The sequence below is a fragment of the Solanum pennellii genome, chromosome 12, assembly GCF_001406875.1.
Source record: "Solanum pennellii chromosome 12, SPENNV200".
In the NCBI taxonomy this organism is placed as follows: Eukaryota; Viridiplantae; Streptophyta; class Magnoliopsida; order Solanales; family Solanaceae; genus Solanum; species Solanum pennellii.
Genome location: NC_028648.1, coordinates 78,615,333 through 78,629,887, shown reverse-complemented (window position 1 = coordinate 78,629,887; position 14,555 = coordinate 78,615,333). Strand labels below are relative to the sequence as shown.

At 30.6% G+C, this 14,555-nt stretch overlaps 2 protein-coding genes across 2 annotated transcripts; both read left to right on the top strand.

Moving 5' to 3' along the window:
- Nucleotides 1-479: 479 nt before the first annotated feature.
- LOC107005817 (secoisolariciresinol dehydrogenase-like) lies at nucleotides 480-2,581 on the top strand. The gene is made up of 2 exons (XM_015204473.2): nucleotides 480-1,533; nucleotides 1,717-2,581. Exons 1-2 carry the CDS (start codon nucleotides 1,412-1,414, stop codon nucleotides 2,522-2,524), a joined length of 930 nt encoding a protein of 309 aa, XP_015059959.1. The 5' UTR covers nucleotides 480-1,411; the 3' UTR covers nucleotides 2,525-2,581.
- Nucleotides 2,582-8,899: 6,318 nt separating this feature from the next.
- On the top strand, nucleotides 8,900-10,680 carry LOC107005812 (probable carboxylesterase 120). Its single transcript, XM_015204465.2, has 2 exons — nucleotides 8,900-9,477; nucleotides 10,062-10,680. The coding sequence occupies exons 1-2, from the start codon at nucleotides 8,958-8,960 to the stop codon at nucleotides 10,523-10,525; spliced, it is 984 nt and encodes a 327-aa protein (XP_015059951.1). The 5' UTR covers nucleotides 8,900-8,957; the 3' UTR covers nucleotides 10,526-10,680.
- Nucleotides 10,681-14,555: the final 3,875 nt, after the last annotated feature.

The following is a 14,555-nucleotide window of genomic DNA, read 5'->3' as shown; positions in this document are numbered from 1 at the left end:
CCCCCAAATTAATGGAGTAGGAGATCTTTGATTGTTCTAAATAAATTTCTAATCACATTATATTATAACTTAAATACTATACGTACTTTTCTGTCCACGAAAAATGTAATTAAATTTCTTTAATTAAATCGTTCATACTAATAATGAAATTACAAATTTGTTTTTTTGGAGTTCATGATTGCTTACGGTTTTGGTTTTACAAGTTCAGCTTTATATTACATAATAATAAAATAGAATTAACTATATCCAAATTAATTTAAGTTTAATGTAAGGTTATTTATAGTGGGTAATAAAATAACTCAATTTTTTTTAAATAAAACGTGCGTTACATTCTATTTGGTACAAAACATATTTTTTACTTGTGTGTTGGTTGGAAGGAAAAAAAAATCGGTGGAAAATGTTCTCCTACAAAATAATTAAGACTTGGTTTTCTTACTTATATTATGATATTTAGTAAGTGATTAAAATGAAGATATTATTCCGTTTCTTTTTAGAAAAATGAAGGCAAATATTATAAGACGGAACCCAGACTCCCACTCTGTAACACAAACCCGAAATCCTATCACACTGTCACACAATACCCAACCTAGTCTCAACTTCGAAATTAAGAAATGACCCTCACCCAAACTGCGACCGGGATCAACCTTGACCCTGAGTTGGAGTTGGGGTGGGAATGGAATCTTGGGTAGAGGCCAAGATTGTCAGGGGTTCGAACCCGAGTCGGGATTTGAAAGTCAAGTCTCGAAATCGGGGTCAAGAGTCAAGTCTCAGGTCATGTAGGGGTCGAGGTCCCGAGTCGAGATTGTATCAAAGTAGGTTCATGGTGAGGAGTCGAGTCCTGGGTCAGGCCGGAATAAGGAGTCTGGTATCAGATCGGGGTTGGGGATGGGGTCAAAATTGAGGTTTGAGGAGTCGGGATCGCATCCCGGACTGAGGTCGGAAGTTGGGTCCCAAATTGGTGTTGGTGTCGGGGTCAAGAGTTGAGAGTTGGGTCCTGGGTTGAGGTTGGAGGTATATGGTCCTGATTTAGTATTAGGATCAAGGTTAGGAGTTGGGTCTTGGATCGGGTCCATAGTCGAGGTCGGATCCCAGGTTAAGGCAGGAGTTGGATCTTGAAATGGGGTTAGGTGTCATTCCTTGGTCGAGTCGGATGGTGAGGTCGGAAGAGAGATTTCAAAAATTGTTTCCATATTTTTTTATATAGAAAAAGTTTTTTCTTATATTAGAGAAAAATAAATTTATTTGAAAAGTAGTTCCTCTAAAATGTTTACGTACCACACACATCCTTTACTTTCGAAAGTCGCATTTGATTCTCTCCGTATATTTTACAAGTCAAATTTACACTTAGATATTCTATTATAAATAGAGGCTCTAATATGTTAAACAACACAAATCTCTCTAGTTTGAGAAAATGGCCAAGTCTACTTCTTCATCCCCAATAGCCAAAACATTTTCCTCTTTTTTTCTTTCTTTATTTTTCTTATTCATAATCTTCTCCTCTTCCACTGCGACGATCCAAAATAATGATAGAAGGTATGTTAATTTTCATTCCTCTGTGATTTTATACATTGAATGTCTTACAATTGCTTCTTTTTGTATAACAACTACTTTCCACGTGGTCTGGGAGGTTGAAGTGTACGCAATACTTATATTTTTATTCTTTACCTTATTCATTTTTTATTTAATTTTTCTTAAATACTTAACTTATTTTTGTAGGCTTGAAGGTAAGGTAGCAATAATAACTGGTGGAGCTAGTGGCATAGGAGCAGCCACAGCTAGACGTTTTGTTCGACAAGGTGCAAAAGTTGTAATTTGTGACATTCAAGACAATCTTGGAACTTCCGTAGCACAACAAATTGGCAATACGCAAACAATTATCTATGTCCATTGTGATGTTTCAATAGAATCGGACGTTCAAAATGTTGTTAATACAACAATTGCTAAATTTGGTAAGCTCGACATAATGTTTAGTAACGCTGGTGTAATGGGCAATCCATTTACCAGTATCCAAGACATTGATTACAACATGATTAAGAAGACATTCGATGTAAACGTTGTTGGAGGGTTCTTTTGCGCGAAACATGCTGCTAGAGTGATGATTCCGAAAAAGAAAGGTGTCATTATTTTCACTACAAGTATAGTATCGACGTTATATAGTGATTTGACTCACATCTATACCGCTTCAAAGAATGCACTTTTGGGACTTACTAAGAATGTTGGAGTCGAATTAGCGAAATACGGAATAAGAGTTAACAGTGTTTCTCCTTATGCAATTAGCACACCATTGATGTTAAATGCATTTAGAGTAAACAAAGAAATGGGTGATAAATGGTTTGCAGAAGGAGCAAATTTAAAAGGAGTTCTACTAAGTGTTGAAGATGTGGCAAATGGAGTGTTGTATTTGGCAAGTGATGAATCTAAATATGCAAGTGGACTTAATCTTATACTTGATGGTGGTTATACCACTACAAATATTGCTTTAGGAGAGGCCTACAAGAGATTGTTCATCAACAAAACAATGTAATATTATTATAAAAATAGGAATAAATAAAGATACACCAACTAATTATATATGGTGAAATTCATATGGTCATTTAACTATGATGATTATGTATTTTTATCAATATAAACAATCAATAAAAATCTAGCCCTCTGAACAATTGATTCCCCTAAATAAAAGTATTTTGTGCACTAGTTACTACTATAATAAAAGAGATATTTAGTGACAGTTGATTTTATTTTTAAAGATAATATTTGGTATATTTAATAGTAATTGAATTAATGTGATGGGATTTGCAATGTTTAATTTAGTAAAAATTTAAGGAATCCCATAGTGTAATTCAATAATTACATTCTGTCCCGATAAATTTAGTATTTACAAAAAATCCCTTAAATTTGTTGTTCTGTGATACTTTAGACTCTAGTGATACATGGTAAATGATACATGGTAAGTTTAAACTGTTGAGAAAAAAATGGGGAAAAAACGGTACAATTAATGTTGTTACTAAAACAGCTTAATTTAAGGTAACAGATCATTAATCACCATAAAATCAGCACGTAATTGGATATTGATTTCAAATTTTGAAAATCAAAATTATATCATCTATTTTGAAAACATTTTTTATGAACAATCTGTTAAATTTTGAACTACATTAATTTTATTGTTGTTACAGTGGATTTTTCAAGATGAATACTTCGATTTTGATGATTCATTGAAAGAAGAATTCAGCTATCCAGAAAATGGTACTATCAAGATTGAGGCTTCATCATCATCATCATCCCCTACACTATCTGAGGAGTCATCATCTTCGCCCGAGTCTGATATTACTTTCTTGGATTTCGCTGAACCATCTTTCGATGAATCAGAAAACTTCTTCTTACCCAAGTACCCTTCTGTGGAGATTGATTGGGCAGCTCTTTGATACTTTGTTGTAGTATTACTTTATTTTTTTTTTGTTTTTATAAAAAATATATCATGTATGGTGTCAGGTATGGCCTCCTGCAATGGTGTTTTTTGACATTTGCAGAGGTTGGTGTAGTAGTGAATATAGTCATGTAGAGAGTCATGTAATAGTAAAAGTCACTCACTCTCCATCTTGTTCATGCTGTGATTTTTGTATATGCATTGAACCAAAAGGGAGAGACTTTGTATCATGTATGTGTCTTGTTCATTTCTTAGCTTAATATAATCATATCTAATGTTTTAGTATGTATCTAAACTTGTGCTACTATATCATACAAACAATCTTTCAGTATTCCCAAAAACAAAGAATCCACTTAGCTAGTCAAGTAAAATAAGGTCCAAACATGAAGATTATTGAAGTGAATATTGAATATTTGAGGTAAATTATTAGTTTTATTTTTAAATAGTGACAGAAGTACCCGTTTACTTAATTTTGATATAATTTGTTTCGTGATATATTAAGTGGCTTTTAAATTTTGTAAAATCGATAAACTCGTAAGTGTTGAATTCACTAGTACTTTTCAGGTAAATCATTGGCAAAAAACAGTAAGGTAAGAGAGGTTTTCAATAAATAAATATATTTTTTTACTTGCTAGTAGTATCATGTTTGCAATTGAGTATACATCAGATGATCAGAATCATTAAAAACAAAAAGTAAGAAAACTAAAAAAAAACATGATTATTTTTCACTCATGCTCCTCTTGTCATTGGATCTCTCCTATTCCTAAGTCCTAACTACATAAAATAAAAGAATCTTGGAAACAAAAATCATTGTCATCTCCCCACTTGGCATTACTCATTTGGTCTTTACTTCATCCTGCAAATACATTGACAAACGACAACGTACATGTATCAGTGAATTAAATAAAACATTATAACATGTGATACATGTCTAATACATGTATCAGAAACATCGACTAAACAACATACACACTGATTCTATATGTATCATCAAGTACAGCTGATGAAGCATTTATTAAACTTAGTGAATGATACATTATAACAATTTTCAAACCATGTATCAGTACATCAACTAAACAACTAATACCTTACTGATACATGATATCAGTTTTCAGGAATTCATACTACATGCAAAACATGTGATACATATCTACTACATGTATCAGTGCATTGACTAAACACTGTACACACAGATTCTATATGTATCATCAAGCACAGTTGATGACGCATTTACTAAACTTATTGAATGATACATTATAATAATTTTCAAAAACTACATGATACATATAAAATATTATGATACACAACAAATTCATGTATCAATTCACCATCTAAAACACTATACACACTTATTCAAATGTATCAGCAAGCACACTTGATTCCTTAAAATTTTTACTAATTTAAACAACATTTTTAAGTACCAAAATACTAACCCGAGACAATGTAGGCCTAACAACAATGTTTGCTGCTTCTTTTTTCCTTTTTTGTTGTATTTTGACAACCTTTGATTTTGATGTTTCGCCAGAGTCTTTGTTTGAATCCTTCTGAAGATTCATAGGATCATGCAAAGACTTTTTCCTATTTTCTTTCCAATTTTCATCGTCGGAATCATATATCCTTCTATTAATTAACGGATCCATTACTATGATGTAATAGAACAATTAACAAAAACAAAAAAGAGAAGAATATACGAATTGATGATGGATTAATAATAAAAAGATGCTGGGTTCAAACGATTACAGATTAGGAAGAAATAGACGATGATGGATTAAGAATAAAAAGAAAAAAAGAAAAAAATATGCTGGGTTAAGATGAATGAAGATGATTAAGTAAAAAAAAGGACTGAAACTTTGTGGAGCAAGAAGAAAACGGTAGAAGTTAATGGAAGTTGTCCTGCTTCCTGAAATTTTTACTTTTTTAAATTTCAAATTTTTTGAATTTTGAAATTCAAAATTTCAAAATTTGGTGTTTTATTTAAAATTAATTAAATTTAATAATTCAAAATCAAAAAGCTGATTAAAAGGTTGAGTGTTTAAATGGATAAAATTTAAAATTCAAAAACTGATTTAAGAGGTTGAGTATTTTAATGGAGAAAAAATAGGCATTAAAATGGGTAAATGTGTATTATAGGAGAGAGAATGTAATGTATCTAAAAACTTACACTAAAATAAAAAAAAAAAGGAAATTATGTAATATTTAAAACAAGTAGGGAAAATTAGAGAATATAAAAATTATAGTTGTGTATTTAAGTTATTTTTCCTTTAATTTATGTCCAAGACACCTTCAGACAAATGAAATTAATGGAGGACACAAAAAAAAGTCCTAGTGCTAATATACATGGGATTGGGCCTGAGAAATGAGTATTCTATAGAATTCATAATTATAATAATGAGGCAAATATCAACCAAAAATTCCAAGAATTGCTAACCATTATAAAAAATAAAAATGAAGTGATTCCTTCCTACACATTTAGAGAAAGGGAAACTTACGTAAATTTTACTAGTTTAGAAGCTAATAATTTAGATACATTCTAGTTTGTATTATTATAAATTTTATTAAATTTTTGTACATCCTGATATGTTTAGACATGTCCATATACATATATCTTTGGATACATCAGTTAAACTTGCATGTAATTTATTCTAGACATAGTGTATCCAAGTGGATCTACATGTATTTTAGATAAATAAAAAAATCTCTCTCGCCACTCTCATACGTATTTGATATCCCAGATACAAGTGAATCACAATAGTTACGTAGATGTTTGTATCTAGTGTGTATCTAGAGTAATTCGTATGTATCTGAGATACATAACAAATCTTGCTCGCCTTTCTCTCCATCTCGCTCGCCTCTCTCTCTACGTTAATGTATCTGGTAGTAAAAGTACATATATATCTAAGTGTAGTTTTTTTAAATATATAATAGAAAACTCTTAATTATTAGTAAGACACCTAATATTTTTAAAATATAGATAATAATAGTATATATAATAAACCAACTTTGTCTAGTTTTTGTTTTATAATGGAAAAGTTGTTTCTTTCCTCCATTTTAGTAGTAGTAAATTGTTTTAATGACTTAAAAATGATTTGTGAAATATCAATTAATTTTAATTCTTTTTTTTCCTTATAAGTTTCAACGCTTCTATTATTAATACTTGGAAAGAGTCCATAGGAACTTTAAGTTATTTTTCATGTTACAAGCATTTTCGCTTCGCTCCTGAATCTAATATACGTATTAATAAAGTTTTGGTAAGATACTTTGGAATTTAATTAACTTTTATTTCTTCATTTTGGAAGATTTTCTTTTACCTCCTACGAGATATTTTTATATTGATGTTGCAAGTTGCCTTCAAGTTTAAATGGCTGAACATATTTTTATGTATAAAATTTCAACAAATTTTATCAGCATCACATTGGCTTCTATCAATTTAATTCTTTTTGCTAAAATACGTGTATTAACTATCATGAAAAAGTAAAATAAGTATTATGGCAGGAAAAACTACCTAATTACACAAACATACATATTTCAAATAATTATATTTTATTTTCATTTATTAATAATGTTATACCAAACTTCGAATCAAGATGTATTTACATATACATGACTTCAAGTCAGATACATATACATACATATAATTCTTTTGCTACTAGATACACAAAAATAGGGAGAGAGACAAGCGAGAACAGGAGGGAAGCGAGCAAGATTTGTCTATATATCACAGATATATGCAAATTACATGACTAAATACACAATAGATATATGCATCTAGCATGATTTACATATATCTGGGATACCAGATAGATACACGAGCGAGATATGAGAGTGGGAGTGAGATCTGTCTAGATATCTCAGATACATACAAATTCACTTGAGTACAGTATATCAAGAACAAATTACACTTTTAATTTTGACCTCATGTATCATGAGATACATGTATTTGAACGCACCAAATTTTAATAAAATTGTTAATAATGCAAACTAACATATATATAATTATAAGCTTCTGAACGAGTAAATTATTATGAGTGACACATAAATTAATGACCGTGTGAAGCGCGAACATATATATTCCGTAAAAAGAAATATATAGTCTTTCAATTTGATTTTTCTCTTTGAGTGACTTTTGGGCCTCTTAAAAAATGAAAATTTGATATAGTAAAAGCAGAGTAAATTAATTAAGTTATATTGGCCACATTATTATTATATCATAGTCAAGAAAGAGGACTATTAATCAAATGAAATCTACCATAAACAAATTCTTTTCACTTTAGACTTAACATTTTGATGTTTTGTCGTTTACGTGAACTTATATATTATTTAATCATTTAGAAATTCAAATAGTTTAAATTTGATTGAGAATTTATTTGTGAGGTATTTAATATTTATATAGTTGTAAATTATGTAAAAGTATTATCAGTCACAGTAATTGATAATTCAAAATATTTAAAAGCTACATGAAAAAATTATGATAAAAATAAACTTATTTAAATCTCGAAATCCAAAATATATCACGTAAATTGAGACAGAACGAGGGTTAGTTATCCATTTATGTTGTCTTCTTTTATCGCACACTATAATTGACATTTCTTTTCCTTCTACTTTTCTTGCTTCTCGAAAGTAAATCAATTTTTCCTAATATACAATCCAACAATTATATCCATAAATACTGCATGAGTATTTAATTCGAGTTTTCATGAATATATCTATTCTTCTCAAAGCACAAATTAAGAAGAGTTTTACGCAAATAAACCTCATAATTACTTTATAATTAATTCATCCAATTAACAATATATATGGAAAAAAAAATAATTATATTATGTCTTACCAATCAGTATAATAGTATAAAGAATTAGTCCATCAGTATAATTATAATTTACTTTATTCATGAAGGTAAAACCACAACTCCATTTCATAACTCTTTTCATAAAATATTTCATAAGCACCAACTTTAATTACAAGTGCATATAGTTAAGAGGTATCGATAGTCGAGTTCAAGCTTTGAATATATATGAAAAAAATTCTATTGAGAGTGTCACCCTCGAATGGACCCCGGTCTCAGACTGAACTTCAATTTCTCTCTTTGCAATGTTGCTCTAGGAATATCATCAACACTTGGATCCGCAGCCTATCTTGAATTCATTTAAGCAATCAAAATCAAACTTAAAATTCCTTAAATATTTTTTAGTCAAGAAAGACAACTATAGTTTCTTAAATCAAATAACTTGATATTACTTATATTTCTCTTCCACAAAATATACGTAAATTACACAAGATACATATATCTGAGATATTAGATACATTATGAAACATATATACATAAGAAGAGATGCGAACGAGAAAAGAGAGTACAGAGTGAACCCATTACATCTGAAATAAATTACACATAATTATTATTGCAATTTCAAATATAATAATTCCTAGTTGTCACTTGTCAGTAATATTCTTCTTATATATAAGTCTATACATAGAGTATCATAATAACTCCTAATATATAGCTAACTTCCTATAATACATATTTTTGTGATCAATAATTATGTCTAGCCAAAAATTTGTTCGTCCAATTTTTGACAATCCATTTTTGAACATTGAAGAATTACCAAATGATACAATTAAACGTCAACCTGAACCCCTCACACAAGCCAATTTTGATCCCAATGGTACTTCTTTAGTCATATCTAAGGATGTAGACCTAGACATCAATAAAAAAACATGGATGAGAATCTACGTACCACGACGAATAATTGCAAATCATGACGATGATAAATTGCCAGTTATTTTCTACTATCATGGCGGAGGCTTTGTCTTCTTTCATGTTAATAGTTATGGTTCGGATCTATTTTGTCAACAACTTTCTGAGAAACTTGACGCGATGATTATTGCCCTTGAATATCGTTTGGCCCCTGAAAATCGACTTCCTGCAGCTTACGATGATGCCATAGATGGGTTAAATTGGATTAAATCAACTCAAGATGAATGGATTCAAAATTATGCTGATTTGAGTAATGTTTATCTTTTTGGATCAAGTTCTGGTGGAAACTTGGCTTACCATGCAGGTATTTGGATTCAAGATTTAAAATTGATACGTTCAATTCTCTATATATTTATGTTCATTATAGTAACAAAGTATCTTAGTTTAACTGGATACTAAGTTTTTGAATTTTATGATTTCAAATTAAAATATCATGATGTGTCCTATTTTCAAACTCGTGGTCGTAAATTTACGCCAAAAAAATGTTTGGGATAACGGTATCATTTACTCCCTTTCTCCCATTTTATATGATTTATTTTTCTTTTTAATCAGTCAAAAAAGAATTATATCACATTTTCTTTGTTTGACAAATATTTAACAATATTGTCAAATAGTTTATGCTTGTTGAGTCCCACTTATTTGGCAAGAAGTCTACATTAGGTGTACTCTTTTTAAGGTTAATTTGGTAACATTGTAAAGTATTCCTTTTATGTTTCTTTAACTACGTGCTTAGTCAAACTATATATTAGATAAAGTGGAATGTAAGGAGGGATTAATAAGGAGATTAGCTAGCTTTGATTAGAGTACATCCCTATATTAACCGTCTAAATTTATATGTATTGAACTAATTATAATTTTATGGGCTAATTTTGTCACCCTTACCTACAGGGTTACGCGTAGCATCTTTATCAGACAGAGAACTAGAACCAGTGAAGATCAAAGGGCTTATCTTGCATCAACCATATTTCAGTGGAAAAAATAGGACAGAATCTGAAGAGAAGCTAAAAGATGATCCAACTTTGCCATTACAAGCAATTGATAAGATGTTTGACTTGTCCTTACCAAAAGGAACACTAGATCATGATCATGAATATTCCAATCCATTACTTAACGGAGGGTCAAAGCATTTAGATGATATGTTCACACGAGGCTGGGGGATCCTTGTAACCGGTGTCTCTGAAGATCCTTTAATCGATGCCTTGCGCAACTTTGCTGATTTTATTGAAAAGAAAGGTGTAAAAACTTTCAAGCTCTTTGGAGATGGTTACCATGTTATTGAGTTGTTTGAGCCTTCTAAGGCTGCGGTCTTATTTGATGCAATTAGGGATCTCATATCTGCTACTAAAAATTAAAAGTATTGAGTTTGTTTTGTTATATTTCCTTTTGTGCAAATAAGAGAGGAGTGTATAGTATGCATTCCTTTGTGTGTGAGATTACTTTAATTTGTTGTATTTTTCTCATGAATAAAAGTTTCTAGGATTGAGTTAGTCCTAATATCTATTTCGTATTTTGCAATGTTGATGACTACCCTCTCACTAAATTTGTAAGTTTAAAGACATAATATCATCACCCAAAAATTAGTTGCATAGCATACATATGTATATGTATGATATTATTTTCTGATCTTTCACATGGATGTTGATAAGAAATTTAGACTTTGAAACTTATTGAATTTGAAATATTCAATAAGACAAGAACAGAATTTATGAAAACCATGCATGTGATTAATCAATCCCAATCATTTTTATCAAATTCAACTTAACTTCTATTAAAAAGGATGTGGTGGCAAAGTTTTAAAAATTAATTCTACTTTGTTAGACCCACAACTAAAAGCTTGTTCAACTAGACAAACTTATGTACTAATAAACATTATCATAATTTCATAATTTATACTACACTCTCTCTTTCTTTTGCATGAGACAGTAATAATTGAGTGGTTGATTCGATTCCTTGTTTCTCAATAACCCACTGTGCACCACTCTTTTTCTAGCTTAGCTTGTGCAATCCTATAGGCAGAGAGAGTAGTACGGTGGGATATTGAGCAACACTGAAGCTCTCCAAGTGATTGAATCCACCACTCAACTGCTACTATTTTACGTAAAAGAAAGAGAAAAGTAAAACATGAAATGATAATAATGAATAATAGTATGTAAGTATCTCTAGTTGAACATGTTTTAAGTTTTGGGGTCCAACAAAGTAGGATAAATTTTCAAATTTGAAACCATTTCCTCTTTAAATAGATGTGAATATGAATGTGATGAAAATGATTGGGGCTGATTAACCAAGATTCATATAGAAAAGTGTCACTTTGGTATGAAGCTTTTCCTACCAAAGGCGACTTTAACAGTTTAGTCCTATAAAAATGTAACAATAGTATGTAGTTTTGACGATCGATTGACAAAGTATTTTGATGTTTTACAAAGTAAACTATGTTGCATTGTTTATCATCATAAAAAAGGGAGAAATTATTTGACAATAGGTGAACATATAAATAGTTTAGATGATTAATAAACTTAACGTGGTTCATTATTTATCGTCTTATATATAATCAATTAAAAACCAAATCCCAACACATGAATGCAGACAACCTGTATAGATATGAGAGATTGCAGCAAAGAAGAAACTAATAAATTGCATAAATAAAAGAGCAAAAAAAGAAACAACTTAAATGAAGAAGCAAAATAAGGGTAAAAGTAAAGTCCAAAGAGGAGTCAAAGTTCCTTATAGGATGAAACTCCTCTACTAATCTTCACCATGACATATATGGTAAGTATATATAATGAAAAAATAATAAATCATGAAGATTTTACTAATATCAAACATGAAATTATTTTCAAACAAATTAAAAAATAAATAAGACTTAAAACATAAAATAAATGAATCACGATGACATTGATGATAACTGATATTCAATATAAAATACATACATTTAGTTGTTATAAAGTCTTCATATCTGTTTTTCTACCATCATTTAATCATTATTATAATCATTATATGCTTATGAGTGTGCTTCTTTGCACAATTTTTTTACAGCTAATAAGCATGTTTGAAAGAAAATTTGAAGTGTTATGGAGTTTCAAAGTCGGAGTAGAGGAATGAGGAATGTTATCAAGACTGAGTCTGAGATTCAATAGTCAAATGAACATACAAAATATCAAGAAAATTGTGAGAGTTCTACAACAAGTCACATGCGGCGCGATCATGCTACCAGACTTGTGCTGCATCAAGAGGAAAACATGGATCAAGGCTAAAAAGGGAGTTACCGGTGTCAACCGTGGCCATACTACCCATCCCGGTTCGTGTGATATTTATAAAAAAAAAAGATAAATAATCTTAAGAATGAGAAGAAATCGTCATACAATAGTCTTGTTTAAGGTGAGCCCATGTATCTAAAGACTAGTAAAAATCACTTATCTTATGAATTGAGTACCTACCAACTAGCCATGAAAACCACATGATGTCAAGTGTTTAAATGTAAGACAATCCGAACAAGAGTTACTATGGTTATTTTTCAAGTAATCATAGAGGAGATCTTATATATGCTCAAAGGGAGGAAATTCATGAGACAACAGATATTGAGGAAGAAGCAATTGCAATAAAAAAGACCATTTATCATTGTGTTTCTATGAGCCTCAATAAGATGATTTTTAATATTGATTCTTTAGACCTTATTCGAGTTCTTTTTTAAATTTGGGAGATTCTTTGGCAGATTTCAACTATAATAAGACACATTAAGTATCTAGCTTAGTTATGTCAAGTGAGACTTCAACATGTTTTCAGAAAGAAAATTCATTAGCAAATTAAATTACTAATGTAGCCTTTGAAAGGGTTGGGCAACAATGATTTTTTCCAGTTTCCGTAAACTTCCAAGCAACGAAAGAAAGATTATTAACTTAGAAAAACCGCTAATACCTAATTTGAGAATACACCCTAGAGAAATAAAGCACAATGAAAACATAGAGGAACACAATTTAATTATTACATGATATTAAAAGTAGTATATATCATGAAAATGGGGAGTTTCAGAAGATTTGAAACAAGAAGCAACTTGGCTAAATATTCATACACAACTGACGATTTCTTTTCAATTATTCAAAACTCACTGTTACTTCTTTAGTTATAAAAAACATGAGTCACTTTATAGAATGTCATCAGAAAGGAAAAACCTGAAGAATCAACGACCAACTCTTTTTTGGATTCCACATAGAAAATGCAGCATCAAGTTTCACTGGAGGAACATATCCAACCAAATCATCTCTCTCCTGACAAAAAGAAGTTTATTGGTTAGAATTAGACGATAAAAATATCAAGGCGTTTTTATTTTTTTTTGAAAAAATAGCACTCACCTGGCCCTGCTTAGATCTAGAAATGTGATTAGGAATGACAACAAACATGGGAAGAAGAAATGAGATGACATTAGCTACTTACATGGAATTGAGATCCAGACCACAAGACTAGGCACCTTTACAAGAACTATCTTAGGAAACCACTAGACCACCAGATTAAGTCTCGATCATTGAAATGGAGGAAGTCGGAAATTGAGGGAAAGAAATGAAGAACAAAATACAAAAACATACCTCTACAAGCTAAGCAAAAATGATATTAGAAAGAACAAGAAAAAGGGGTTAAGGACCCACAACAAATGGGGGAGGAAGGTGGAATTCACAAAGCTCCAAGCAACAATATGAAGGACAAGGATGAGGAGCACAAATTTATGAACCCTTATTTTTAGGGTTTCTTTATAAATACTTAAAAGTTCATTTCAATGGGCTGGACTATTTCTTTTTGGGCTAATCCTAGTTTTGGATTGGCCCATGCTTGTACATACTTTATTAATGAATAAAAAGATTTTGATGCTCCAAATTTTTTTTTTTTAAAAAAAATCAAATGCATATAAATTTTAAACATAATTCAGAAAAGATGTTTTATAATAATGCAAGATATATAACTTAACTATAGATATAAAAATTATACCAAAATCAATTTGTCACGACCCAAAATCCCGAGTCGTGATGGCACCTATATTCCCAACCAATAGGTAAGCCAACCAACATATTTTAACAAACTTAACTAACAAAGAAATGAAAAGATAACAATTTCCAAATCTCCAACACTGAGTTCTTATAAGTACGAATGCGGAAAACTGAAAAAAAATACTACCCAAGAAATGGTGTCATGAGTACAAGAGCTTCTAAAATACGATGCAAGTCTGAAACTAAAAAGGCAAATCTAACATAAGGGATATCCTGTCTGAATACTGAATAACAGAATAAGTAAAAGATAGAGGGAGGTGTGGGCCACGGAACAGCCAAGCAGCTCACCACAACTCCAAGACACTCCAAACTCGGACTCAAACTGCTCCTCGAGATGTGCTCCTACTTG

Excerpts from the sequence above, each read along its gene's own strand:
- LOC107005817 (XM_015204473.2), top strand. The coding sequence starts at position 1,412 with ATGGCCAAGTCTACTTCTTCATCCCCAATAGCCAAAACATTTTCCTCT. Across the intron at positions 1,534-1,716 it reads ATCCAAAATAATGATAGAAG|GCTTGAAGGTAAGGTAGCAA; the intron begins GTATGTTAATTT and ends TTATTTTTGTAG.
- LOC107005812 (XM_015204465.2), top strand. The coding sequence starts at position 8,958 with ATGTCTAGCCAAAAATTTGTTCGTCCAATTTTTGACAATCCATTTTTG. Across the intron at positions 9,478-10,061 it reads AAACTTGGCTTACCATGCAG|GGTTACGCGTAGCATCTTTA; the intron begins GTATTTGGATTC and ends CCTTACCTACAG.